The 26,239-nt window shown below is 38.8% G+C and overlaps 1 protein-coding gene across 2 annotated transcripts in view; it reads right to left on the minus strand.

Moving 5' to 3' along the window:
- The window catches only part of LOC131369540 (gamma-aminobutyric acid receptor subunit alpha-3-like), a 90,162-nt gene extending 70,962 nt beyond the window's left edge, over window positions 1-19,200 (minus strand). Inside the window, exons 1-2 of one of the 2 annotated variants that reach the window (XM_058416299.1) lie at window positions 18,921-19,200; window positions 731-835 (exon numbers count right to left, since the gene is read on the minus strand). In XM_058416299.1, coding sequence (XP_058272282.1) covers window positions 731-813 — 83 coding nt within the window. In that variant the 5' untranslated portion in view covers window positions 814-835; window positions 18,921-19,200. Of the gene's footprint in view, window positions 1-730; window positions 836-18,920 lie in introns of those variants that run through there. The other variant, XM_058416300.1, reaches the window with a different exon arrangement.
- Between the last annotated feature and the right edge of the window lie 7,039 nt (window positions 19,201-26,239).

Consider the following 26,239-nt stretch of genomic DNA (forward strand, 5'->3'; position numbering starts at 1 on the left):
TATCCTCTTATAACTCACCAAAGACATATTCAATGACAGACAGATAAGTAAGAAAATTGATTGATTTACATTCGCATAAGCTCTTTACCTTAGCTACAAGCAAACAGCAGCACAAGCTAACTGTACTAGCTTACAAACACTCTCAGGGACACCATCGGCTACTTCTTTTCAAGTTTAACTTATTTTTTTTCATAACATCTCTATACATGTCATGTATAAGAACTTTCTGAAATTGTGTTTCCGTGTTGTGCATGTATATATAAAATGAACAGTTGTCTGCTGTGTTGTTGGTTAGCTAGTGAAAAAGCAGGGTTATTGTGTGAGAGTGCTAGGAAAGGATTCATATGCAACATGAGCTCTAACGTTCTAGATCTTCCAAACTCCTCTATCATAAAACAGTGTACAACATAAAAAGAGTGGCTCAGTGAAGTGATTGACACATATAACCAAACCAACGTGAAAATCCCTGTCATTTCTTGCTGTGAAGTTATGTTACAAACTACTGCACTTTCACTAAAAAAATAACGAACTAACTAAATAAATAATCCATCTTGGTTTTGCCAAGCAATTTAAACCCAGCTGCAGCTGGCTCAAATGACATTTTACAGATTGTCAAAGCCCTACTGCTGTAACAGAACCATTTTAATTAGGGAATCACTTGTAAAATATGCATGGAGCTGGAGATATGGAGTTCAATGAGTTTAGGGAAAGTTGTAGGCAATCATCTTACCCATTCTGAAGGCTGGGTTCGAGGAGCATTAGGAACAGCCATATGACCGACACAAGAACAAGCTTGTTAGGAGCACTAGCCATGTCACGCTGAATCCAGAAAAGCCTGCAGAGGGAAGAGACGATGCCGAGAATGAGCAAACCGGTGGAGTGATAGAAGCCATTTTATGATTTATTGGTGGCTGCATTGTTGACAACCGCCTGGCATGCAGAAAGCAACACATTAGCATTTGCAGAACACATGCTCTCAGCAGCCGTGCGAAAAGCTTGCTGTTCCACATGGACAAACTGGCACCCGGGTTGGCTCCAGAGACACCATCTGAAAGCATTTGCTGTTCATGCATCAATTTTGATGAAGACAGACAATCATAAATGGGGCAAAAATCATAGATTTGTTAAGACTGATAATTCAGCAAACCAGCAATTATCATTCTAATCCCTAAATTCATGTATTACTGCAGAGCTGGAGCCACACTTTCTCAAGGGAGGAACATCTCAGTGTGCTGCCATAAAAAACAGTTTTGTCCCTGCCAAGCACACTATAATAAACTGAAAGTAAAACATTAATGTGAGTATTTCTATTCAGCCTGTATTAAAGACCTCTGCTCCCTGTATGTGCTGCATTGAATTATAATTTGACCATAATATAACTCCAGGGAACAGCAAATAATGCAGGCCAGGCAGAAAGGAAATTTTACTCCTACATTTAACACTAGTTTCCTGCATTATTCATTTACAATAACCATCTGTAGTTATAGCTCAAAGAACGCATCTTGAGCAATTTATAACAACTTTGCATGAAGGAAGCAAACCTGAGTGAGAAAGGTAGGTTTGTGCTCTAGTGATTTTTGCCTGCTCACAATCTTTTGCTGAAAAACGAGAACTTCTGCTGCTCACCAGCAGGAGCAACAACTGAAAAAGTCTGATTCTAAAATGTCTGAGTACACTTTCAGTTTAAACCGTTTACAGATCGATTATAGAATGTCGACATGGCAGATAATTTCACCACTGATCTGCAGCTCAAAGTGTTTAAACGCATCAAATCACTAATGAGTGCAAAAACACACTTTTTTTTTTTGAAAAAAAAAAAACACCCCAAGGCATTTAGTTGTATTTTTCAATTATCAGCACCATTAACATTATTTGTAGCATTACATTTTACACTTTTTTGCATTAATTGTTTTTAGCTCAAAAATTTCTAATCTACACTATATTGCCAAAAGTTTTGGGATGCCTGCCTTTACATGCACATGAATTTAATATGGAGTTGCCCTGCCCTTTGCATCTATAACAGCTTCAACTCTTCTGGGAAGGCTTTCCACAAGGTTAAGGAGTGTGTTTATGGGAATTTGTGACCATTCCTCTAGAAGTGCATTTGTGAGGTCAGGTACTGATGTTAGACGAGAAGGCCTGGCTCACAGTCTCCGCTCTAATTCATCCCAAAGGTGTTCTATCAGGTTGAGGTCAGGACTCTGTGCAGGCCAGTCAAGTTCCTCCACATCAAACTCCCTTATCCATGTCTTTATGGACCTTGCTTTGTGAACTGGTGTGGAGTCATGTTGGAACAGGAAGGGACCATCCCCAAACAGTTCCCACAAAGTTGGGAGCATGAAATTGTCCAAAATGTCTTGGTATGCTGAAGTTCCTTTCACTGGAACTAAGGGACCAAGCCCAACCCCTGAAAAACAACTCCTGAATTCAATGATTTGGAAGGTGTCCCAAAACCTTTGGCAATATAGTGTATCTCTTCTCCTTTTATCTCGTTAAAACAGAAAGTTCTGTGTTTAAGCATTTTTGGACCAAGTTTTTCGGTAGCCTCCCTAATACAAATAATTAGCCAAGGTTAACTATAATCTTGTCTAAAGTTAGCGTAGCTGATCGCATTAATGAACTCAAAACCATTTCCTGTGACAGAAAGTGAGAGCACGCAGTGAGTCTGGTGAAATAAGGAAATCCAGTGTGCACCTGCTTAATTAAAACCTGATAAATACACATGGCCTCAGGAGAAGCGCCAGCATGGTAGAGATTAAATAATTGAACACCAGTTTGTCTTAATAGCAAATAACGTCTCTTACTTATTTAAAGCCCGATCCAGGAACTGTTGACACAGCAACACACATCATTATGTTAGCTAATTTTGAAAGCCTTTGTATTTGAGGTGGTTCTTGTTTAAGTTTTAAAACCTCATTTAAAACTGAGCATCAAGCCTGAAGTCCCAGCCCATAAAAGACAGTAGCATCCTTTCAGGGACGTTAATCTGTTCCTGAGAACAGCACGCTTGTTCAAAAACCTTAAGAGTTTTAACTTTAAGGGTACAGTCTTAAAATTGGAAATATGCTATTTCCATCCTCACCAATTCCACAACATATTGCATTTTTAGTAAGTCCAATCCACAAAGCTTAATTGGATCCCCATAGGTCTTCTACCTGCTCGGTCAACCGTGACACTAATCCAGTGCAGCGGTTGTGTTTCGGGTGAGCACAGTGATGAGATTTCCTTTCGAGATCTAGGATTAAACCTGAAGTTTCTTAAAGGGATTCAGTGTTCCCAGTTATAAGGAACCAAGCAATGGAAGTAATAATGTACTCACTACAAAGGTTTTTCACGGGCTTCAGCTTGGGATCAAGTTTATTTTACTGTTAAAGTGTCGCTTTCTCTGAGCTGTATTAGGTAAGCTTCATATGTTCTTATGTTTTATTGTTCATAATGACACATTCAAACTAATTCTGTATCATTAGCTATTAACCTGAGATAAAACGGCCTCCCTCACAGACTAAATAAGTGGCTCCTTGAATTTATTAAGCCTGAATAAGTATAAATAGGTAAAGAAAAGCACCTAATGGTAATTCATGAAATAGATAAATTGTAGTTACTATTTGCTGAAGTATACAACTCTGATAGTGTACATATACTGAATAGTAAATATTTTCTTTTTTGTTTGTTTGTTTGTTGCAGAAGTCAGTAGTGAGTAGTAGAAAGAATTTCATTTTCAAAATGACAATCGCATTTTTTCTAAAACTAAGTGGCTAGAAGAAAATATAATCACTTTAGTATTAGTATCAGATCAGTTTCATCATAAACTCCACAATAACAAACATAATATCTGGTCAATGCCCCTATGCATAAAAGCAGCTCTAAAGAAGGTTAAGGAGTAAACTGGAGTGTCCTGCACAGACCTCAACCCAGCTGAACACCTTTGGGATGAACTGGAACACTGGCTGCACCCCAGGCCTCCTCACCGGTGTCCGATCAACATCAGTGTCTGATCTCACTAATGCTCTTGTAGCTGAGTGATCACAAATCCCCACAGCCATGCTCCAACATCAAGTGGAAAGCCTTCCCAGAAGAGTGGAGCTTATTATAAGAGCAAAGGGGAATAAATCTGAAATGGGATGTTCAACAGCACATATATCTGTAATGGTCAGGGGTGTACTTTTGGCTTTATTGTGTATGTGCTTACAAAAGTAAAGAGTATAATTCCGGTCAGAATCAGGGGACTTTAAGGGATTATTTGTTTTCATGGTTCTGTTTGCATAGAACAGTACACAGATGTATTAAATATTTAAAAAATCTGCTTATATAAATATTATGAGGTAAAATTCCCATGGGTACCATGGTCAGATATGATTGACCTGGGGTCAGTGAAAAAAGTTTGATGTAAAGAAGCAAGCTTAACTGTTCTATTCCTGTGTATAACAGTTTAGTTCTGTTATTATTCCAGTGAAATTTCAGCTTTGTCTAAACATAAAAAGGACTGTGGGAATCAAAACTAAAACTGACCAGCTGCTCATGCACCAGCTACCATCTGCATCTACAGAGGTTTATGTTCTCAGTTCCATCACTTCCATGCATACCTACAGGTTTATGGTCAATTTCTATGATGTTTCTACCATATTAAAATTATGCCCATAACAAAGGACACACATATCCATGTCCATAATGAGAGAGTGACATGCTAGATGCTGTACACAGTTCCTGGGAGACCGTCTCTGTAAATTCTTTAGACATAGTGTGATGGTTTTCATTGATCATTACAGCTCCTGTCCAACATTCATTTGAGGTGCATCGGATTTTGTGAACCATGCATCAAGTGTCATTCATGTGCCTGCCCTGGCTTTTTTTTTTTTTATTACTTTGAGGTTTAGATTTTGTTTTTCCAGGAAGATTACTGCCAGGTGGCTGTTTCATCTCTCCTACACAGCAGAGATGGTAAATATCACCAGGATGGCTGGACACCAAAGTAGAAAAATTAGCCATGCTCTCCGGGTAGGAGGGATAATGTCATTTTTAGTCCCCTGTCAATCAAAATGGCACTAACCAATCATATGCATCTGCTACGCTGCCCTGTGATGCAGCATGAGCAGCAGTGGTTGGCTTCACCCTTAGAGATTAAACGATAAGTAGAACTGGCTGCTGCGTGGGAATTGGCAGGTGAGCACTGCCAAAAATTCAATCCAAACTTCTCATACAACCTAACATAAAGCACTTTTTTAACTGCCTTTGAGCCAAGGGAGGTACTAGTAACTGTCACCAAAAGCCTTAAGGACAGCTCGTGTACTCCCTCTGCAGACCTGCAGAAGCAGCTAACATGCTAGATTCAGAAGGCTAGCCTGCTATTATCAGCTTTGTTGTGATCTTGCAGAATGAACAGTAAAACAGGGGGTTGCATCTGTGATTCACAATACACTGTAGCGTCACGCTAACCCAAAACTACAGCCAATGTTCACATGCTAACCAGCTAATATTAGCTTGCTACCTTAAAGAAACGCTGTCGAAGGAAACCCACATAATGAAATGACCTTCTGTTGTAGCTTGCAGTGATAGCTATGGTAGCTTGCATCATTCTACCAATCGTACATCCTGTCGTTTTAATAAAGAGAAAATTAAAAGTAGTGTTTTAGTTTCATCTTCTTCTACACGTTTTTCATTTTTCAGGCTTTGGAAGAAAAGCAGATAGCTTCTGTGTCAATACTATCGGCTCTCGAATTCTTGACAGCCTGAAGAACACAGAGCCATTGTTGTGCATTTTTCACAATAGTGAATAGAGATTAAAATAACTAAAAGCGGCTGGAGGTGCAGACTAGAAACTCTTTCAGAGAAAAGGGTTGTGTTTTCTGTGCCTTGATTCAGATTGGAACTCACTTCATCATTTCCCCCATTCACTTACCTCCAGAGGCTAAAACAAATGCTGATTATATTAAACACTCTCTTAGACAGGTTTATGAGTGACGAGACAAGAAAACCCAGAACTCCCTGTATAGGGTATATTTTGTACACTGCTGGGGTAAAATGTATGACAGATCTGTTAGGAATGTCTATCATCATAAAATCTGAAGGAAGATCAAACTGACATACTGTCATAACTGGATCTTTTGGCTAAGAGTAAATGGTATATAGGTTCTGCAACCAAATGAGTTATATAGTCAAGATAAAAAGCATTAATAATAATGTACATATATAACTGTAATAATAATGGAATATAACTGATAACTGATTTTCAGGTATAAACAAATCAGGATTTGAAGTCACAAGAAATTGAGCATAAGGTTTCACCCGCTGTGTAATAAAGCATTATGCCTATACAGCATTCATTTTTTGTTCAGACTGATAAATTATTCCATCAAGGACTGAGTTACTGAAATACTGATTCTCAGAATCAGGCTAAAGCCTGAAAATCTGTTCTACAATGACAAAAGTTAGTTTAATAATTATAACACAGTGCCTCTGTAAGTAATGCAGTGTCTTTGACTTGAATTATAAGCAGTTAAAAATACAAGCAAAATGTGAAAACTAGACAAGACTATAAAGTGTGACAATATTGTCAGATGTGGTAAAAGAAATTCATCCATACAAACAAATAACATCTGTGCAAAAGAACTGTGCGTGTGTTGGGCATAAATAACCATCCAAATATGTTGTTAAGTCTTATTGCATATAGTAGATGGGTAGCGTTAAAAGCACAATTTCAGCACCATCTGTCCAAACTTCAAACTCCTCAAATGGAATCACACATAATAAGAAAAAAGTTATAATTCAAAGTTTTTATCATTATCAATGGTACAGAATCAAAGAAAGAGGCCTTGAGAAGAAGGCACAGATAGAGTTTTATTGGAGTGTGCATATCCCAAGGCCTGTTCATGGATCATGGTGAAGGAGAGTGTGTATTTTGGTGAACCTCAGGGCTATGGCACTGGGAGCCTAATGTTACTAGTAGGACTTGACCAAGTCTTAGAGGTCAGACAAAAGCAATCCTGAAGACTAAAGGCAAAGAAAGGTACAAACAAAGACAAGGTATATACTGCGCAGCTTGGGGTTACCAGCAGCCACCTTTAGGGCCAGGACTTATGAACCTGGTGACATAGGACAATATTTTGGACTCAGCATCTACAAAATGAAAGTTGGAAGTCATGTGGATTGCTAGTCAAGTAGGAGATATGCAATGAACATACTTACATGGACCTTTGCAGTGGAAGCTGGCTTTGACAACATTGACTGTCACTTCACACTTCACATCACTGAGTGTGAGATAGATGACAAATGGATCATGGCAGAAGCGTTACAGGGAACTGCTCTGTGGTGATGGAGCAGGCGTTCAGTTTTCAGAGCTACAGTAGTTCTCCATTTTCCAGTCAAATCTACATCCTCATCCTCATTTATAATCACTAGACTGGAAAAATAAGGTCACGTGTACAGGCAGTTGACACAAGCTTCCTCACCAGGGTTGCTGGGATAAGACTTTGTGATAGAGTCGAGAATCTGTAATCCGGCACCGCCTCGGAGTAGAGCTGCTACTCCCTCCAAATCGAGAACCGAAATGGATTCAGATAAGGTGGTTCAGGCAAAAAGGATGAATTTCCACTAGAGTTGAATTAGACACTTAATACTGAAAGGAGATCCCACAGTAGACCCAGGACCTTCTGACAAGAAAACATCTCTCATATTTCGAGTGGGAACATCTGGAGATCTCCCAGTTTAAAGCTGGTCAGGGGTACAAAAGTCTGTTCTGACATTCTCAGGTTGTAGACACCCCCACCAGGAGAATAAAAACCTTAATCAATGAACAGATGAATGAATGGATATGAATGAATATCCTTTACAAATGTCCCTTAGTCCCCTAGATTCTGAACAATTTAGTGCAACATATTTTTTGCTGTGTGGATCAGGGTGACATAATCTTGAGAATTTTCCCTGGCTAATTTAACGTACAAGAGATCCTGTTAATCAGTGACAGGAAGATTATTCTGGCACACACACACAGACTCACACACACACACTCACACACACACAAGTTTTGAGGACAATGCCAGTTGAGTGGGTCCATATGAGGCCAAGAGCAGGGTGAAATAAAATCACATTGTAGGAATAAAAATAAAAAAGAGAGCAAAACATCAGAGGCAAAGGTCTCCAAGGGGCAGTGCTATAGTTTCTGAAACAGAACCAAAGTACATTGTGAAAAGAAACATTTCGACCCCATAGAAAGAGCTTTCAGTACATGACCTGCCAACTCTGCTGCATCAGCACAGCTTCAATCACAGCAGTCTGTGAAAGTTGACAGGCTGACGGTTTGAGGGCAAATGGGGGTAGCTATACTACTCACATGTCATAAAACACATTTATGAAACATTTACTACTTCATAGCCATCTTCTAGAAACAAGGCAGTGTTCAGGCTAAGCCAGTGGAGCTTAAAGGAAAACTGCGGGTTGGGATGGGATGTTGGCATTGGCTGCTCTTATCATAAGACATTGAGATATATGAAAGCTTTGCTGACTCAGAGATCAACTCTCTGCCTTAGACTCTCTGAAGTGAATATGTGGCATTGTAAGAATTTCTTCAGCATTAAGCAGTGGAAATGATTGCTGAAGTAGTTCTGAGAGCAATAATGATCTTTTAGCAGGCTATTAGGGTGCCAGAGAATGAGCAAATTAAATGAACCTGAATGTAAGACGATATAGAATATTAAAACATTAGAAAAGCCCTCTTGAATATCCTCTAAACAATTGTGTTTTGGACAAGTTATGAGAAGTCTATCAAGAAGATTATGAAAAGTTTATTTAAGTAAGGATTGAGAAACTATAGTGCACAGTGTGTGAACACATTTTTTCTTGCTGGGTTTGTATTGTAATTACATAAGAATCTGAACTGAAAGGATGTGAAATTCAAAGGAGAAACACTGTTTTTCCACCATAGAACAGCCAGTGAAATTTCAGAAAATATGACAAGTAATTAATTGTCCCCGTTGGGTAATATATATACAAAAGCAGCGTATTTGTTTGCTGTTTAAGCACCTCATCGCCAGAAACTATGTCACATTCCCACTAGCTGGCTAGAACGAGTATCCTTTTTCCTATTACATCATTTTCATCACTCTGTACATGTTATTAATAAGATAATATCCAACAACACTAATGATCATTAAATAAAAACAGCAGCAAGCTTCAAATCAAAGCAATAACTAAAAAAAGTGCTAGGTTGTTCTTGAATCCATGAAATAATGACAGAAAATAAAACAGTTTTCAGTAAATGTCAGGTTTATTGGATATTGGATGCCCTGATATTGGCAATTTTGACCTAAAGAAATAAAACATAAAGGATACTGGTTTTATTCCTGGATGCTTTTAAATGACTGCACTCTTCTGTGTGGACCTTTGAGCATGCAAGCAATCAAGCAAAGAGTAAAGATGGACACGAAGTGTCACGATGGGGCTCATGAACAGATGCAGGCCTGTGAGGACATAAGTGCAGGAGGTTCTTCTTTATTACAATAAATGACAGGGCAAATCCAGTAAATGTTGCAAAAAGCAGGTCAGGCATAGAACAGGCGCTAACATCTAAGCTAAACTAAACTGGAAGCTTGGTTATGTTGCGGACAAAGATACACTGAAAGTACACTTCACAATCAGACACAGAAGGGTTAAAATAAGGACATGAATCAGTGCCGAAACTACTAAGAGTTCAGAACAATCACAGTAAATGTGAGAAACAGGAAATGACATGACAAGTAGGTGGAGACAGGACAGGAAAAAATACAAAAGGTATCGCAAAGTAAATAAACACAGCAGAAACTCGAACACACGTGCAAAAGATCTCGCTCTTCCGGTTGCCATGCACTGCCCACTCAGCTCTGAAGGGCGAGGTGGAGATTCACGACACAAAGCCTTCCCTTAAATGTTAACGCATTGCCATGAATGCATAATATCATTAGACTAATAAGTTCTATTGTTTAAAAAATATGCATAACAATACTTATTAAGTTCTCTATCCACTAGAACACAGAGTACTATAATACACCTCGGCATAAATAACCCCCCCCGTCATTCAGTCTGCTGAAAAAATTACGCACAAAAGAACATGTCAAGCTATTGGTTTTGTACAAGTAAGAAGCACAATAGATGTCAACATGAAAGTTAGGATTTAGGTCAGACTTAAATTTTGCAAAACAATCTTCACGAGAAGTAAAAATGACAAGCTGTCTGAAGCATGACAAGCAGCGTGATGTGGAAATGAGTAAGCGGCAAGTTGAAAGAGTGGCTGAAAGTGCTTTCTATCTGCACTGAAGCTTCAGACAACGTTACAGTAGCTGATATTGCAGGGAATAGTAATAACGTGTTGTTAAAAGGTTTATTTAGCTTTAAACATACGCAAAGACATGCTATGTGCTACATCTACAACTATAAATGTTACCAGGGCTTAACACGAATCAACATGAATACTAACCCATCTGACCATGTTTATAAAGCTGCGTTCCCTAGAATCTTAAATGACTTATGAGTGTCTACAAATGACTGAGAGGAGGCCAAACCCAAACAAGTATTATAGACTAGAAGTCAGTTTTCTTTATGGGTTTCACACTGTTGCTAAGACATTATACCTTTAACACTAAGAACTATTAATCATTTGTTCGTGGAATATTTACTCTGGGAACTCTAACAGCAGTGCGTACTTTGTGATGGTTCATTGTTTTCGAAGGCAGAATGCGATTGCGAGGCTTTTATTAATCTGCCACGCGCTCAAGCTGATCAGCCAATGCCAATTACCTTAAAATGCTTAATATCAGCCTAATTAATCACCCATGTAGAGCGATGGTACAAACTCGAGTCGAGACCAAGCACCTTGACATTACATTATGATTTTGTTCCCTTAGTGTTAACATAAAATGCTTTTAAAAAGAATCACTGTTATTTTCATCATTGGAAACACCAGATTTAATGTATTTCTATTAAAGAATACATTTCACTAATCTCATTTTCATATTTCCATATTCCAAGGCAAAAAAAATCAAAGTTTAATATTTAATGAGTTTTATTTAATAAATTGAAGATCTAATTCCCTAAAATGAGTATTACAATCCAATAGTTACCATTAATAACTGTGAAAAAGGCATTTCCTAATCTTTTTGGTTGTTGCTTGATATTATTCAACGAATACTTAATTTACTTTTTTTTCCCCCAAATCAAAAACACTATGTAGCACTGCTGCTAATTTTTATTCTGTCTGCAGCAGCATAAAATTAAAGTGTAATGAAATTCAAATGCAGTTTGACAGCCCTAGCCTATAGTGTTTATTTTTCATCAGGAAAATTATACGGTAAGTCTATGGCAACTGTCACGTATTTGGCATTGATGCAGAATCTTTCCAAGGAGGACCATTGTGCATATGGACAGGTGGGCTGATGTGAGTATTTCAGAAGCTGCTGATCTCCCAGGGTTTCATAAACAACAGTCTCTAGAGGTTACACAAAATAGCGCAGAGTGAAACACCTTGCTGATGAGAGAGATCACGGAATGATCAGACTGGTCAGAACTAACAGGAAGTCTACAGTAACTCAAATACATTTTACAACTGTGATGAGCAGAAAAGCATCACCACATCAGGTCCTACTCTGGTCATCTAAAAACAGGAATATGAGGCTATCGTAAACACAGGCTCACCAAAACTCGTCAAATAAAGATTAGTATAAACATCATGTGGTCTTTTTCTAATCTTCAGTGTTTTCCATTTCTGTAAACTTTATAAACTGTTGTGTGTGAAAATCCCAGGACAGCATTTTCTGAAATCCTCAAACTAGCCTGACTTGTACCATGAATAAGACAAAGACCAGATTTTTTTCCCCGTATTTAGATGTTTGACGTGAACATTAACTAAAGCTTTTGACCCGTATCTGGATGGTGTTACGCATTGTGCCGTTGCCACATAATTAATATAAATAAAATCAAGGTTTTATTACCATGATTCTTCAAATGCCTACTTAATGGAAATAACTAAACTACAAGATAAATTGCAAACAGATGTTCTCCTACTAATGAGAGCCTAGTTTTGACAGTACATAAGAGCACTTCTTATTAAAGGTTTGTATATATGTAATAAACAGAAAGAAAACTCTCACATAAAATAGTATAATAATCTGAAATATAAGTTGAAATGCAAGAGTAAAGACAAGAATATTCATTTTAAATACACTTTAAAATCTGACGGGTGCAGTCATGACTGAAAGCCACATGGACTTATACAAACATGTCAGGCAAGCAGTGAGGACTTCAAATACATTCACCTTTCAAATATTACCTTTTGGTCGACTGTCACAAAACTCACAAAAAACACATCAGCATCGTGTTCAGGCTCCTGTGGGACTCCTGTGGCTTATCAATATGATCAGTTCAGTGCCGCTATGTATTAAAGCTGATGCTGAAGCACAAATTTCACAGGTTGCTTCTGGCTCTTTGTTAGCAACGAAGCACACTGATGTTCCTCCACCATCTGTAAATAATCAGCAAGGTGTCAGAACTGTGACAGCCATGCCACTTCCAGAGGTCTCCATTTGATAATCCTCCTGCTCTTTAATCGATCGCCCCTCATGTTTCTCCTCCTTCAAAAACAATCAATAGAATAAGCAATCTGTGGCTCAACTTCTCAGTCTGCTTAGCACCTATTGAGATCATTAGCAATCCGTCTGGTTTCCATCCAATCACAACTGACTCTAATTAAAATTATGAGTAGGGTAATGATTAATAGCGAACACACGGCAGTTAAAAAGTTGACTTGGCTCACTATCTCGCTCTGACAAGGGGAAAATGAGTACAGAGAGCTCAACACATAGCTGATGAGACAGCATCCACAAGACAGAAGCAGAGAACAAGATGAGATCTGGCTAATCGTAAGCCAGGCGTGGATAAAACTATGTGAGGAAGATAGAGAGAGAGAGAGAGAGAGAGAGAGAGAGAGAGAGAGACCCGGCTTTTTTCGCCACAAATCGAGGTCATTAATGCCTGAGAGCCAGCAGCCATGGACAGAGCAAAAAGGAGGATAGTGTTAAGCTAAAGGAAAGCTGTGACATTATGGCCTCAATTTGCTCAAGCTAGAATTAATGCTTATCTGTGACTTCACAAGACTACTACTTATTTATTTCCCCCTCTTGCACATCTACATTTATTCGGCTAGAAAGCTTACAGAAGCAGGAAGAAAAGAATGACATGCTTGAATAGGTCATGTTTGAAAATCAAGGCAGCTGTTAAGCTATATAATAATAAGCTAATTATTACTCTTCACTTGTTCGTGTTTGCTCATTCTGTGATTTTACAGTAAGCCCTGGCAAAGCTGCAGGACAAAGCAAAGTGAATGCAGGTCATAAGTCCAAATGAAATTCAGTATGAATTGTGAGTCATAACCCTGCATTCACACTAGTGAGCAACAAAGCAACAGCAGATCGTTCATTTGTCTATGTATGTGTGCGACAGTAGCAAGTCACAGCACTTGAATTGAGATTTTCTCAATTTTATGCAAATTAGACATGCTGCCGTACAGCAACCGATCCAAAAATCCGGTTGGAATGAGTCCTCAGACCACTCCTATGGTTCAGCATTAACTCATTTCTGCTCTCACTAATTTAACGCCTGTTTGAACTGAACAAATGGCCTGTAAGAGACAAACTATAACGTGAACTGGCCAAAGCCAAGCCTCTCCTTCCTACATAGCCCCTGTTCCTTCCTCTTCTACCTGTTAGGGCTGAAGAGAAACCTTACCTAGTTTACCTCCTATTATCCTTTCAGTGACTGAAGCTTGCATCATCTCCAAATCCAGGACAGCCTTTAAAATATCCTGATGGTAGCTATTGTATTGTACTGTATGCTAATGGCTGCAGTTATGCATTTTCTCTATTCCGACTCGAAAAGATGAAAGCTAGGAAATAGTTGTGCTCAATAACTGCCGAAATGTGGAACAATAAAGTAACATTTGTCAAAACAAGCATGGCAAGGCTTTCACACAGCCCTGGTGTGAGGGAACAGATTCCAAAGCTTCTTTATTGCTCTCTGGTGAAAGATGAGAGACCTTTTTTCCCTTCCAAATTAGCACTTCGAAGCCTGACATGACCTGGCCAGTACTCACCTGACATATACATAAACATGAATGTGTAACAGCCATACAGTCGCTTCTTTCTGCATTAATTCCCCCTGTGTGCTGAGCTCAGACTGCAAATTTCCTGAGATTTAAAACAAGATTGCTGAGTCATATAGGAATAGCTTTAGCCAGATTTTCAGACACCAGCTTTCGTTATGGACTTCAGTTGATTCTTTGGGACATGCAGGGGCGGAATGATTTTACTTGGAGCCTGATCCTTCTACCTACTGTGAAAGAAGCTATGCATTTATACGAGTTCAAGCTGGAACCCTCTCTGACAGAGATGTAGCCATTAAAGATTCCCCTATAGAGGACCACCACAGAATCTTTCAAGTCCTCATGAAATTCTGTTATTTCTTAGCAGTTATTTGATTGTTGTGGTACCTTCTGAAAAAGCGATTATGAGCAACATTGTGTTGAACAGCCAATAGGTTCAAGATGCACTACACCTCTACCCGATCTGAACAAACCTGACAGCAGCTTAGCGGTTTAACTAAATACAGACAACAGTGAAGAGATTAACTAGAGCCTTTTACTGACTCTTACTGATGGAGAATCCCCGACGGTGTATAAAGACATAATTCTCTCTGAGGAAGGAACTGTGTCTGAGGAAGCGACTCGTTTAAAACGAATAAACCCCAACCATTTTTTTTCTGAAGTTTGGAAAAGGGCTTAGTGCCCAGGAAGACGCTCAGCCAAAAACACACCATCGAACCGCATTTAGTGCTAACGAACTGCTACGGCAGAGCAAAACACGCCTCCAGGGAGGGGCAAAGAAAACTATCTTCCTCTCTCTAACAGAATGTGTTATGTTCCTGGGCGGATTTTGATGTCGTCTGTGGAGATTTCCTCTCTTTATCTAGTATGTAAAAGAAAAGAGTAGGGTTTGACACTGGGATTGGCAGAGAGAGGAAAAACCTCTCAGCGATGGAAGAGTACAAAAAATTGCTGGCAACAAACGCTAGCACGTCGGAGAGCCCCGTCTAATCTTTCTCAGAGCCGACGTGCCTTTTAGCTTGCTACTTTGCGGATTTAAGTTTAATGCTAACCTTGTACCGTGTGCATTCTTACATGCTGCCAGAACGTTGTGGATTATTTTTAGACAGTACATCATCAGGTATTGGATATTTTGACAACTGTAATCACTGTCTGGGAACTGTATGCATGAGTGCATTTTTTCATGTTTTTACGGTGGCTGAGAGATGCACAACACAATGACCAGAACACAAAAATACAAATTCAAGGACACGACACAAGACCAACCCAGACAGCACAAAGCAAATTTTATAGAGCCTTATACGTTAAAGATTCAAGCTAAAACATAATTGAGAAATCTCAGTGTTTGTTTCACTCATTCATATTAACCGGGTGAAAACGCATTACTTAAGCATAAACAAATTTATTTGCTTTCATTGAATGTTATTAAAACCTGAAAATCAAATACAGACATAACCATTTAAGTTTATTTAATAGTGCACACAACTGGATCCACACCCTGATGTCTGAGAGTATAGAAATTGTTTTGTTGTTTAGTACCGGACAGCTGATGCAACACATGTCAGATTCTTTCAGGAAAACAAATGAAAATATAACAGAAAAAAAGCCTGCTCTCTGCAACCCCACATCAGGCGCATTGCAGCCAAGCAACCAGTTGTGGTTTTAAGATAAAACATGTAATGTAGCAGAAATGTGATAGAGAAAACATGCAACAAAAAAAAAATACAACAGAAAAAAAACCCATTTCTATCAGTGTGACTGTTCCTGTAAACGATGTTATATTGTCAGATTTGTTTATTTTGTGTTGTGATAATGCTGTGGTGTTTGCAAACCTCTCACATTTGTACTGGTTCTGTGTTGTGGTAATAATGACGTGTTGTGCATCTCCCAGCGACCATAAGGCTTTTGTTTGTTTGTTAGAGAGAGAGAGAGAAAGAGTCAGAGAGATAGACTGCATAGACCTTATGTTGTTGTCTTCTTGTTGTGCTTACCATTTTTAATTTATGAGAAAGGGGGGAAACGCAGAGCGACTGGTCCTGTTCTGCATGCTGCACAATGTACAGTTAAAGAGTTAATACACATTCCTAACAAGAGGACATGCAGCCCAATTATTAATTCAGAAAAGAGAACTGGGCTGGGGGTTCTGTTGTAGGTCACCCAAAAAAGACCTGAAAACAAAACACTACAAAGGGATAGAATCAAAGAAAAAGAAAAAAAAGGTCTAGTAAAAATCCTTGGGAGTAAGATCCAATAAGCATCTTCTCCACAGAGATTACTGAAGAAGATGTTTAGATTTCAGACGGATGCTGAATCGATTGCATTTAAACTTGACTAGTCTTGACTACACTTGACTATTTTTCCAAAATGCTCAAATGTCTTCCTAGTTAACAGAATTTATTAAATACCGCTTTCTCAAGGAGTGCTCTTAACTGTGGATAGGGGTTTTGAAGCATGTTTTTAGTGTAGGAGAAACCGGAGACACGAATGGCCTGTCTTGAACATAGGCTTTTAAAAAGACACCTGTAGACAAATGAAAAATGACGGCAGACAAACGATGGACAAGTCAATAAAATCAAGAAAGGAGGGGTGAAACGATATAAGTCTACCTAGCTTTCACATGGCGCTCTGTGTTTTTCGATTCTGCATTGTTACTGAATATTACGTTGAAAAGAGAAAATGTGCTGTGTGTTCATGAGTGTATGTGTTTTGTATAAAGTTTGTAGTATTATTGCTTGTGTATTGTCAAGAACAAAAGAAGACATATTTGGCAAGTCGTCAGTGTTGTAACTTACCAGGAAGTCATGAAATTTTCCAATTCCCATTTGCGGCTAAACACAGTTGTTGTTTCTCGAGCTAATATGATTGTATGTAAGAATTTTAGAAAACAATGTGCTTCCCATCCAGATTTTATAGCTATCTATAATCCACAGATTAGGGCCAATCTTCTAGGTATAATCTACTACCTTTCAGGTTACAGACACCGATTTTAAAAGCGTTTGGGGTTTGACAATTTTCCAGAAATCTAAGTGGCAAAAAATGAGATCACACTAAAATATCCTAAAAGTAACTTAATTAGACCGAGGTCCCCAAAGGCATCACGAAGTTAAGATGATCTAAATGTGTGTGAGAGCCGTGATTGTGACACTCACGCTACCATTTAATGATAATCTTTGTGTTGCGATGCTTTTAGGAAACTCGACCCTGTCCAAAAGAGGCACTCCAGACCCAGGCTCGGTCTGAGTCGGCTCTCTATATAACATGTCAAATACCAGGAAAAGAATGAAATACCTCATATACTCTAGCCAGCTACACTCTCTGTGCTAAAATCCAGGAAACGTTCAATTTGGAACTGAGTAACAGGAGGCGGCTGTAAATGGCTCCCCTGAGCCTGCAGACCTCCGGCATCCAGCATTTAACCTGACTCGTTCCTCACCTGCCACCGCCTCCATTCCCCCACGGCCTTGCCTGTAGATCTCGTGGCTTCAAATCATTAATCTGTTCCACTCCGTTTCCTGTGTGTTTATCTATACAGGAAAGCAAAATGTGTTTTGTTTTATTTTTTATTTTTTTTCCTTTTCTGCACGCTTCTTTGTTGTTCTATGCGCAGTCACAGAGATGAGCCTGGCAGAATGTTCTCTCATTTCTCAGGCAATTGATTTTGCTCAGGGTTGTTTTGTTTTGGGCTTTTTTGTGTGTGTGTGTGTGTGTGTCTTTATTCAAGGTCTTTTGCAATAAATGCATTTGAAAGTACAGATTTTTTCTCTCTCTCTCTCTCTCTCTATATATATATACATATATACATACATATATACATATATTATATATATATATAAATATATAAAAATCATAATGAAAATTTTCATGGAATTGAGTTCACATGTTCACGCCTGTGTTTTCAGAGGAAAGAACAAAAAGCAACAAATAATTTCATGAAGCAAATTCAATGCTGGGATGAAAAGCCTAATCTCTCACTCTCTCTCTATCACTCTCTCTCTCTCTCTCTCTCTCTCAATCGCTAATATACAACCCCCTCTGCCCAAGCACACACACACACACTCACGCAATCTCGAGAGCTCGATACTCTGGTAGTTCTGCTTCACTGTTGATCGCAGGAATAAAATAAAAACACACAAAAACCCCAGTTTCCTCCACGTTCTTGGCTCCGTTACACGGTGAGTCAGAAACTGTGAATTAGTGCCTCGATTCTGCTTTAACGTCTTCATTTTATCTTACAGGTGCCTGGAATCACTGACTGCACCCTAATAGAATCTATCTATCAGATGTCTGATTTTTAAGTCATGTTATCTAATACCCCCCCCCCCTCATTTGATCACCTTACATGGGCTTGGTTTTGCAGTCTTACCCTTACAGTATCTGGACCAAAAATGGTTCCAGCTGCTAATGTGAACAGGTGTTTAAAGTAAACTGAAATGATGACTAGTGTGATGTGGGGTATGATTGCGTCGCATTTGCCCCCTTTTTTTTTTGTTGCCTTTTACTTGAACATCCATCAATCAATAAGAAGTAGAAACACAACTGTCTACATCTTTTCCTACCTTTTCTCTAATCTGAATGAGAGTGAATGGGGCTACGGATTCACCTCAGGACTGCACTTCTGCAGCAGACGAAGGAGACCTGTTAAACCTTCAACAGCAAAAATGTATGGCACACACACACACACACACACACACACGTCCTTTCTTATGAATGAAACATTACGATAAATCCCTTCAGCCTTCCAAGGACGATGTTTCTACCTCATGAAGACATTGTACAATATGAAGAGGGACCAAACATTTACCTCAGCACAGATGAACGTCTTCTTCTTCTGATTTTCGACCTACTTCGGACTTTTCTCCAGCTTTGACGCGCCTGACGGCGAGTCGTTTTCCCTCTCCCACTCTTTCTCTCTCTCTCTCTCTCTTCCACTTCCACACAAATCGCTTCTTTCCCAGATAAATTTCTGATTTTACTTCCAGTGAAGTGTTAGCTAAAGACGCTGAGGTGAGAGGGCTGCAGTGAGGAGGGGAGAGCCGTTAGCGTCGCGAGCCTGCGTCTCTCAAACCAACCTTCCCGCCCCCTTCTCCCAGCGCGCGCACATTGGTGCTGGCGGGAAAGGGTGCGGGGGGCGGTTATGTGCGCGAGGAGGTCTTCTTCAGTCACATATCATAAGCTAAATCTCTCTCTAAACACTTTCCTGTTCCGTATATAACTGCAATAAATAATATATTTTGCACACTAAGTGGCGAACTTCACTGACAATAGACGGGTGCCAGCGAATTATAAATATTAAAGCAGGGTTCGTTTAGATTTACCTGGGGGGGGGTTAAATTATTCTTTATATACTTCTTCCTGGTCTAAACTTTCCTTGGTTTGTGGAAAGAGTTAAAACACAGACTAGACCAGATAAACTCCTGAGTGATTTACTCCACAAACGATCTTTCCCCATGCTTTAAGCTGAGAGCTAACGCTAGACGTTTCTTTTTCAGTTCTATTCATCTTTTTTTATATAATAAATAACTAAAAAAAATGATGTTGGATAGATACCATATGCTGGTGGGAGTGCTAGTTTCATTAGCCCGCTTGTTAATTCATCTAGGTTTCGATCTACCCCTTTAGCCATTACCCTGAACGTTACTTATAGGCTGTAGAAGCATTTCCATATATACAGTATAAAGCAACAAGTGATCAGAGCATCGAAGTTACCTCTTACAGTTCAATACAGAACTTTTTATACTGTAAAACAACAAAAGTTCCAGTTAATGTTTGTCTAGCCCACGTAGCTAGCCAATGGTTTATGTGTATGTTTACACAGGTTGAATGCTGATATCTCCACAGGTTGATTTCATTTCATCAATTAAGATCATTTAACGCCCAAACCTTGTTGATGACGTGGTGTGTTTTAGACTTTACGCAAAATATTACCTTGCAAATCTGTACAATATTAGCTAGCAGTTTTTTGAACACAAATGTGATATACATTACACCGTCATCCATCAGAATTAGCAAGAGATTTGTTTCATATACTTACATTTTTTACTCAGAGATGTTCCCCGACTGGGAAAATTAACTTTGTCATTCTGCATTGTTGCTTGCTTTAGAATGAAATTTTTATCCCATATGAATGCTATTGTACTAGACAAATTTAGAGGATATATTGTATTCTGTAGGCTTTTTTTTTTTTAGTAGTAGTAGAGCAGTCATGGCTTACATTCACCCATTTTTACAATATGTTCTGTTAGACAGGTTAATTCATCCACACAAATATGATTAGATTTCCAGATCACTGGTGTTTGGCTTGATATTGTTTGTGTATCAAATGATAAGGAAAAATGCTTAGCAGACACAAAGGAATCAGACAGTAATAGGTATCCGAGGCTTGCCATCTGTTACAGAAACAGAGGAATAAGGTGGTACAAGCCTGGAATTGGACTGTTCTTGAAAGGTTTCTTGGCACAGAACCATGTAATAACTTTTTGTATTCTCGAATTATTATGAAATTACACACTAGGCGCATTCAATGTAGGGTTCTTTGGTTGGTTTCTCTGGGGGAACCCTAATGGTTCTATGCACAGTAGAAAGGTTTCTGTATTAAACCATTTTATGAGGCAAATAATGCATAACTACCAAAAAAAACAAAAAAATATTTGGTTTGTGAAGAAATTTATACAAGCAAAGTGAAAAGTTCGGCATTGTAAGAAAACGTTATTTGACTGTTCCTATTCATATAAAATCATATTTCGATTTAGATCAGACTAATAATTTTTTATTCCTTACTGTCGATTTATGTTGTTGTTTTCTGAGAAGCTTATATACATAGCTTATTTAAATAATTAGCCACCCACACAGCTGGAAAAAGGGCTGTGTGGGGCACAGTGGGGGTATTATTTGGAGGTAATTCTGAGGAAATTCTGCATTTTAAATTCAGCATGACTTAGCAATCGCAAAAACAAACTCATCAGAATTGCAAACACTCAAAATGTGTGCCAAAATTCTCGAGGCTAGAAAAGAAATTAAGCAATTCATTTCAGCCTTTCAAACAATTTATTCCGCCTGGGTGAGCATGCCAAGCTGGTAGAAGCAGTCTATTGGATTTCGAATAGCATAAAGTTGTGGGTGAAAAAGAACAAGTGTTATTAGTTAAATTGCTATCGAACCTGAATTGTACTTTTAAGTTGCCAATCGAGTTGGGTTGATTTTAGGTAATATTACAGTAACTGGGCCAAATTGACTTGATGGTGCCAAGAAATGTTTTTTATTGAACATATGCTTTGTTGAATAGAGACCATACTGTATCTTAATACAAAAGCAGTAAGAGCAATGTCAAAATAGCCTTATGGCCAGCTACATTGCACGGTAAAAATTGGCAGATTCATTAGCCAAAGTTTAGGTAGATGCTTACCATAAAGTAAATAGGGTAATTGTTTAAAACAAGTGATTTGTCATTGCTGTTGAGTATGATAAATGGGGTTGTACTGAAGCCAGCCATATGCGGAAATTAACTTCATTCAGACATCTGCTAGTTTGTCTGATAGAGAAACTGTTGAGCGTTGAGGAAATGTCTGTAGCTGGAATTGGTACCTTTACATACTTATGTCTGGATATGCCTATTAATCTCATCTTTAGTGGAGAGGAGAGGAACATCCCTCACACCAGAGAGATATTCTGACTGCTCTGGTTGATAATAGAAGACACTTTTCCATTTTGTGGTGATAAGTATATGGATTTTTGGTCTTCACCTCACCAGGCACTCTCCCAGGTATAATTAATCGATTCGTTCTTGCAATTCAGCATTGGGGTTTTATTTGGCTAGAAACAAAAAAATACCGTATACGGTTTTTAGGTTTTTCTTCAGGAAGACGAACCAGTGTGTTGGTGAGCAGCGGAGGCTATATTACGCTTCTATTTTCTCTTTGTAGAGCCTCACAGTGAGTAAAAACACAGTGGTTATCTGGCTTCTCCTATGTCCATGATGAAGAACAAAACCTGTGTTAGCTGCCAAAAGCAGCACAAGTAGTTTTCTCTTGACAGAGAAGGTGGTGCTTTGTGATAATACATGGTATACTGGGCAGCAGAAGTGCCACAGAGGCTCGTTTTTAAAATGACTAGCTGTAATGTGCAAAATACAAAATTTCTGTTGTGTGTTTTGCTCTCTGGCATTGCTCCAAACTTCCTGCACAGCCGGAGGTGCACAGGATCAGTGCACACTACACAGTTCTTCATAAAGGCAAAGAAAACACGGTCTTCCACCTTTACCGCTTTGGGGTGGGGATGCGAATGTTTGTTATGTAACATACGTTACATACACTTATGTAAATATATCTAATATTTTGTTCAAACCATACACTACAAAACAGATCTAGTACAAATCTAGTTCGGATTGTTATTTATTCACAGTATTACATTAACAAGCCCAAAGGTAAATTAGTCATTTCTTACGGTAAGTGTTATTATCAGCTCAATTCTGAATCCGTTTTTGGTTATTCCATGTGAAAACATAAACAGATATTCACTGAATGTGGGTCATTTGTTAAAATAAATATTTATTCAGTTGTCAAACGTGACAGCGTCTTGCCAGTGTTAGCATGGAGTAGCCACGTGTGAATAAATAATCAATGACTGTGGTTAATTTGTTCAAAAAAAAAGTGCTATTGTGTCTAAATTTATCTTCAGTTCATACCTGACAGCTCATCTGCATATCAGCAGTTTGACAGGGTGCCAGTGTATGCCCTGAGGTTAGCCACTAATCACGCCTTGGCAGCAGCAGAGAAAGTTGAGATTCATGTCAGAGAATTGCTCACCATGATTAATGGATCCTCCTAGAGGATAGTCTGAGATGCAATTACAGAAAAAAGCCAGAAGGTGCTACGCTAACTCACACTTCTGAATGTCCCATAATTGAGCTGCTGATTGAGTTTGCATGAGGACACAATGCTCCAGAAAGCGCCGTGGAATGCGCCGTCTTTGCGCAGACGCGGATACACGTTGACGCAACATATGCGAATTCCACAGGGCTGCGGCTAAAATGATTGCTTTCATATCGTAAATCAGATCAGCTGTCTATAATCAGAACTCATTGTATAAACTCAATGATATGTGATTGTAAAGGGGGCCGTTTATACAAGAGGAAACTTCTATTCCATCAGATACTGTATGGCATTTAACGCGGTTCAATATGGAGTTATCAAGAACGACAGAACTACAAATTGTAAGGGCTTTCATGTATGCAGAATGGCTCTTAAAATTAGAATGACAGCAGAGCGATTCATCTTTGTGTCTCCCTCCTTCATAATTAACCACAGCTTTCATTAGATGAAAAAAGATTTGCTTATATTAAATTCCAATCAGCTGAATAATAGCTGAACTCTGCCTTGCCCTTTTCTGTGATCACAGTTTTTTTCCCCCGATCATGATATATGCTGTGGCAGTTCGGCATGAGCTTCTGCTCTTTGGTTTTATTGCCGTAGTTTTTTATTGCAGGCTTTTTAGTGCAAGGAGATGCATTTTCATTGAAAAGAGGAAATAAAAAGAGAGCATCTCAATTCCAAGACAGGAAGGTTTTACAGAAAGAAAAACCTTCTTTGATCTCACAGTGATATCGTGATGTCAGAAAAGTCATACATGTTTAATATCTCTTAAAGTTGGTTACTTTAGCATAATAGCATTAGGCTATTTGTTTAAACCCATCTCTCTCTCTCTGTCTCTCTCTCTCTCTCCTTTCAAAATGTCTATTTTCCTCCACATGCCTTCCAGGAAATTTCCTGAGATATAAGTGATGTTTTAGATCTTGTTTACTTATGACTTGGAATACATTTTGGGCACCAACATGGCACTTGGTCAACACTGAACCAGCTCATTGTATGCCTTATTTAAGAAACTGAAATTGTTAGTGGCTGACAAAGATCAATAGGCTCCATAACCTTAATCCCCTTGGGGAAAATAGTACTGACTGCTTGTTACGTTTAACTGTACTGATATCTCTGGCAGAAATTAGAAAGGTTACACTGAACGAAAAGATGGAAAAAAGGAAAACGATTCACCTCTTTCACATTACAGAAAACATGAATGCAACATTTCACACTGCTCTGAAAATGTCAATAAATAAATAAATAAGCAAGTAAATTAATAGATAAATAATCATTTCTATATATTCAGTACGTTCAGAAAGCAGATTATTTGTAAGTCATGTAATTCTTATTACTGGACCCATATAGTATAGATGTACTGTATGTGTAAGTCATTTATTCATTCATCATTTATTCAGTAGCGGCTTTATCCTGCTCAGGGTTGCCGTGAGATGTTTTGGAGTTTGGAGTCCAGCCCTGCATAGACAGTGGATCAAAATGTAGACCCCAGAGTTTTTTGGGGTTTTTTCATGCTGACAGTGACCTGTACTTGCCAGAAATTCCTACAGCTCCTCTGTTATTGCCACTGTGGTAATGTCACTCCGGTGCCCCATTTTCTCCACTTGTTGATGATGGCCTTCACAGTGTTCCATGGTATATTTTATGTTTTGGATTTCTTTGGACAGTAAGATGCCATATTTGCTTTGTAAGCTCTTTATGAACCATGGCTACAGAGTTGGATGATACCAAACAGCTTTATTTGGGTTTCAGGTAAAAACAAGTGTGTATGATAATTAACATTTGGATATTAAAACGTCGACATACCTGTATTAAAAGACATTATGAATATGTATTTTTATTGCAGGGCAAATGAAAATGTAATGGCTCCAGCTGCAGGCCAGCACTGTGGGTGGTGTATGACTGCAAATGGTGTGATTTCTTTGCATTTTGCCTCAGGTCTTTGCACTATCAAGCTGTTGCTCGTCCTCTACCCTCTTCTCTCTCTCTCCCTCTCTCTCGCTCTCACTCTGGCCTACACATCTGCTGAGCATAACATGTGTACTGATTCTGCTTGCTTTTGCCTTCTAAAAACAACTGAACCATAGATTTGGCTTCTATGATACACTGTCATCCATCTGGCATGCCTGTGTTGAAGCTGCTGCCTTTTCTTGACTAGACCCTCAGTAATTTGCACACACAGCTGAACTGAATATGGAGAAAAAGCTAACAGGATCATCACTGTGACCCTGTCAACACTCACGACCGAGACATGTGAAAACAGGGGCACTCAAATTAATGCTTGCTTCAGCGCTTGAGCTGCTAGTCCCTGGCTTTCAAGGCAATGGGTTCTGGTGATAGATTTTTTCCCCCTAATAAACAACTCATGGGGTGAAGGTGTGCAATGGATATAAACGACATGTTGTTGTGATGTACTAAAAAGAAAAATTAAACTAAGATAAATTAGGGATAAAATAAAAAACATATAATAATCAAATTGCAATCAAGTGTGCACAACCCTAAACTAATACTTTGTTAAAGCACCATTTGAATTGATTACACTACTCAGTCTTTCAGCAGGAAACATCTTGACCTGGCAATATTTTTCCACTCTTTCTTGCAAAAACATTTTAGATCCATCAGACTGTAAGGGCATATGTACACAGGCCACTTCAGTTCACCCCACAGATTTTTAGCTGGATTCAGGTCTGGGCTTTGGCGAAGTCTTTCCAAAACATCATTCATTTGTTGACTTGGATGTATGCTTTGGATCACTGTCATTTATTTTTAGCTTACTAGTAGATACCTGAAGGTTTTGCACTAAATTTAACTGGTATTTGCTGCTATTTTTTTTTTTTAGTCCCTCCAGTTCTAGCTGAAGGAATGCAGCCCTAAATCATGACGCTACCACCACCATGCTGCACTGATGCTTAGTGATGTGATTTTATACCTTTTGGAATTATGGAGTTATTCTATCTTTTGGAATGGTTTATATCAGACCATAACACATTGTACAACATGGTTCGAGATGATTTAGTTTAAAGCTTGAATGTTTTTTGTGAGAAAGGGCTTTCTTCTAGCCCTCCTACCTCATAGCCAGACATGTGAAGAATATGAGAGATTGTTGTCGTATGCAGCGAGTTATCAGTACTTGTCAGATATTCCTACAGCTCCTTTAATGTCGCAGTAGATCTCCTGGCAGCCTCCATGGTACGTTTTTATCTTGTTCTTTTATGAATTTTGGAGGACTGTCCTGTTCTTGGTAATGTCACTGTGG

The sequence above is a fragment of the Hemibagrus wyckioides genome, linkage group LG18 (genome assembly GCF_019097595.1).
Source record: "Hemibagrus wyckioides isolate EC202008001 linkage group LG18, SWU_Hwy_1.0, whole genome shotgun sequence".
Classification (NCBI taxonomy): Eukaryota; Metazoa; Chordata; class Actinopteri; order Siluriformes; family Bagridae; genus Hemibagrus; species Hemibagrus wyckioides.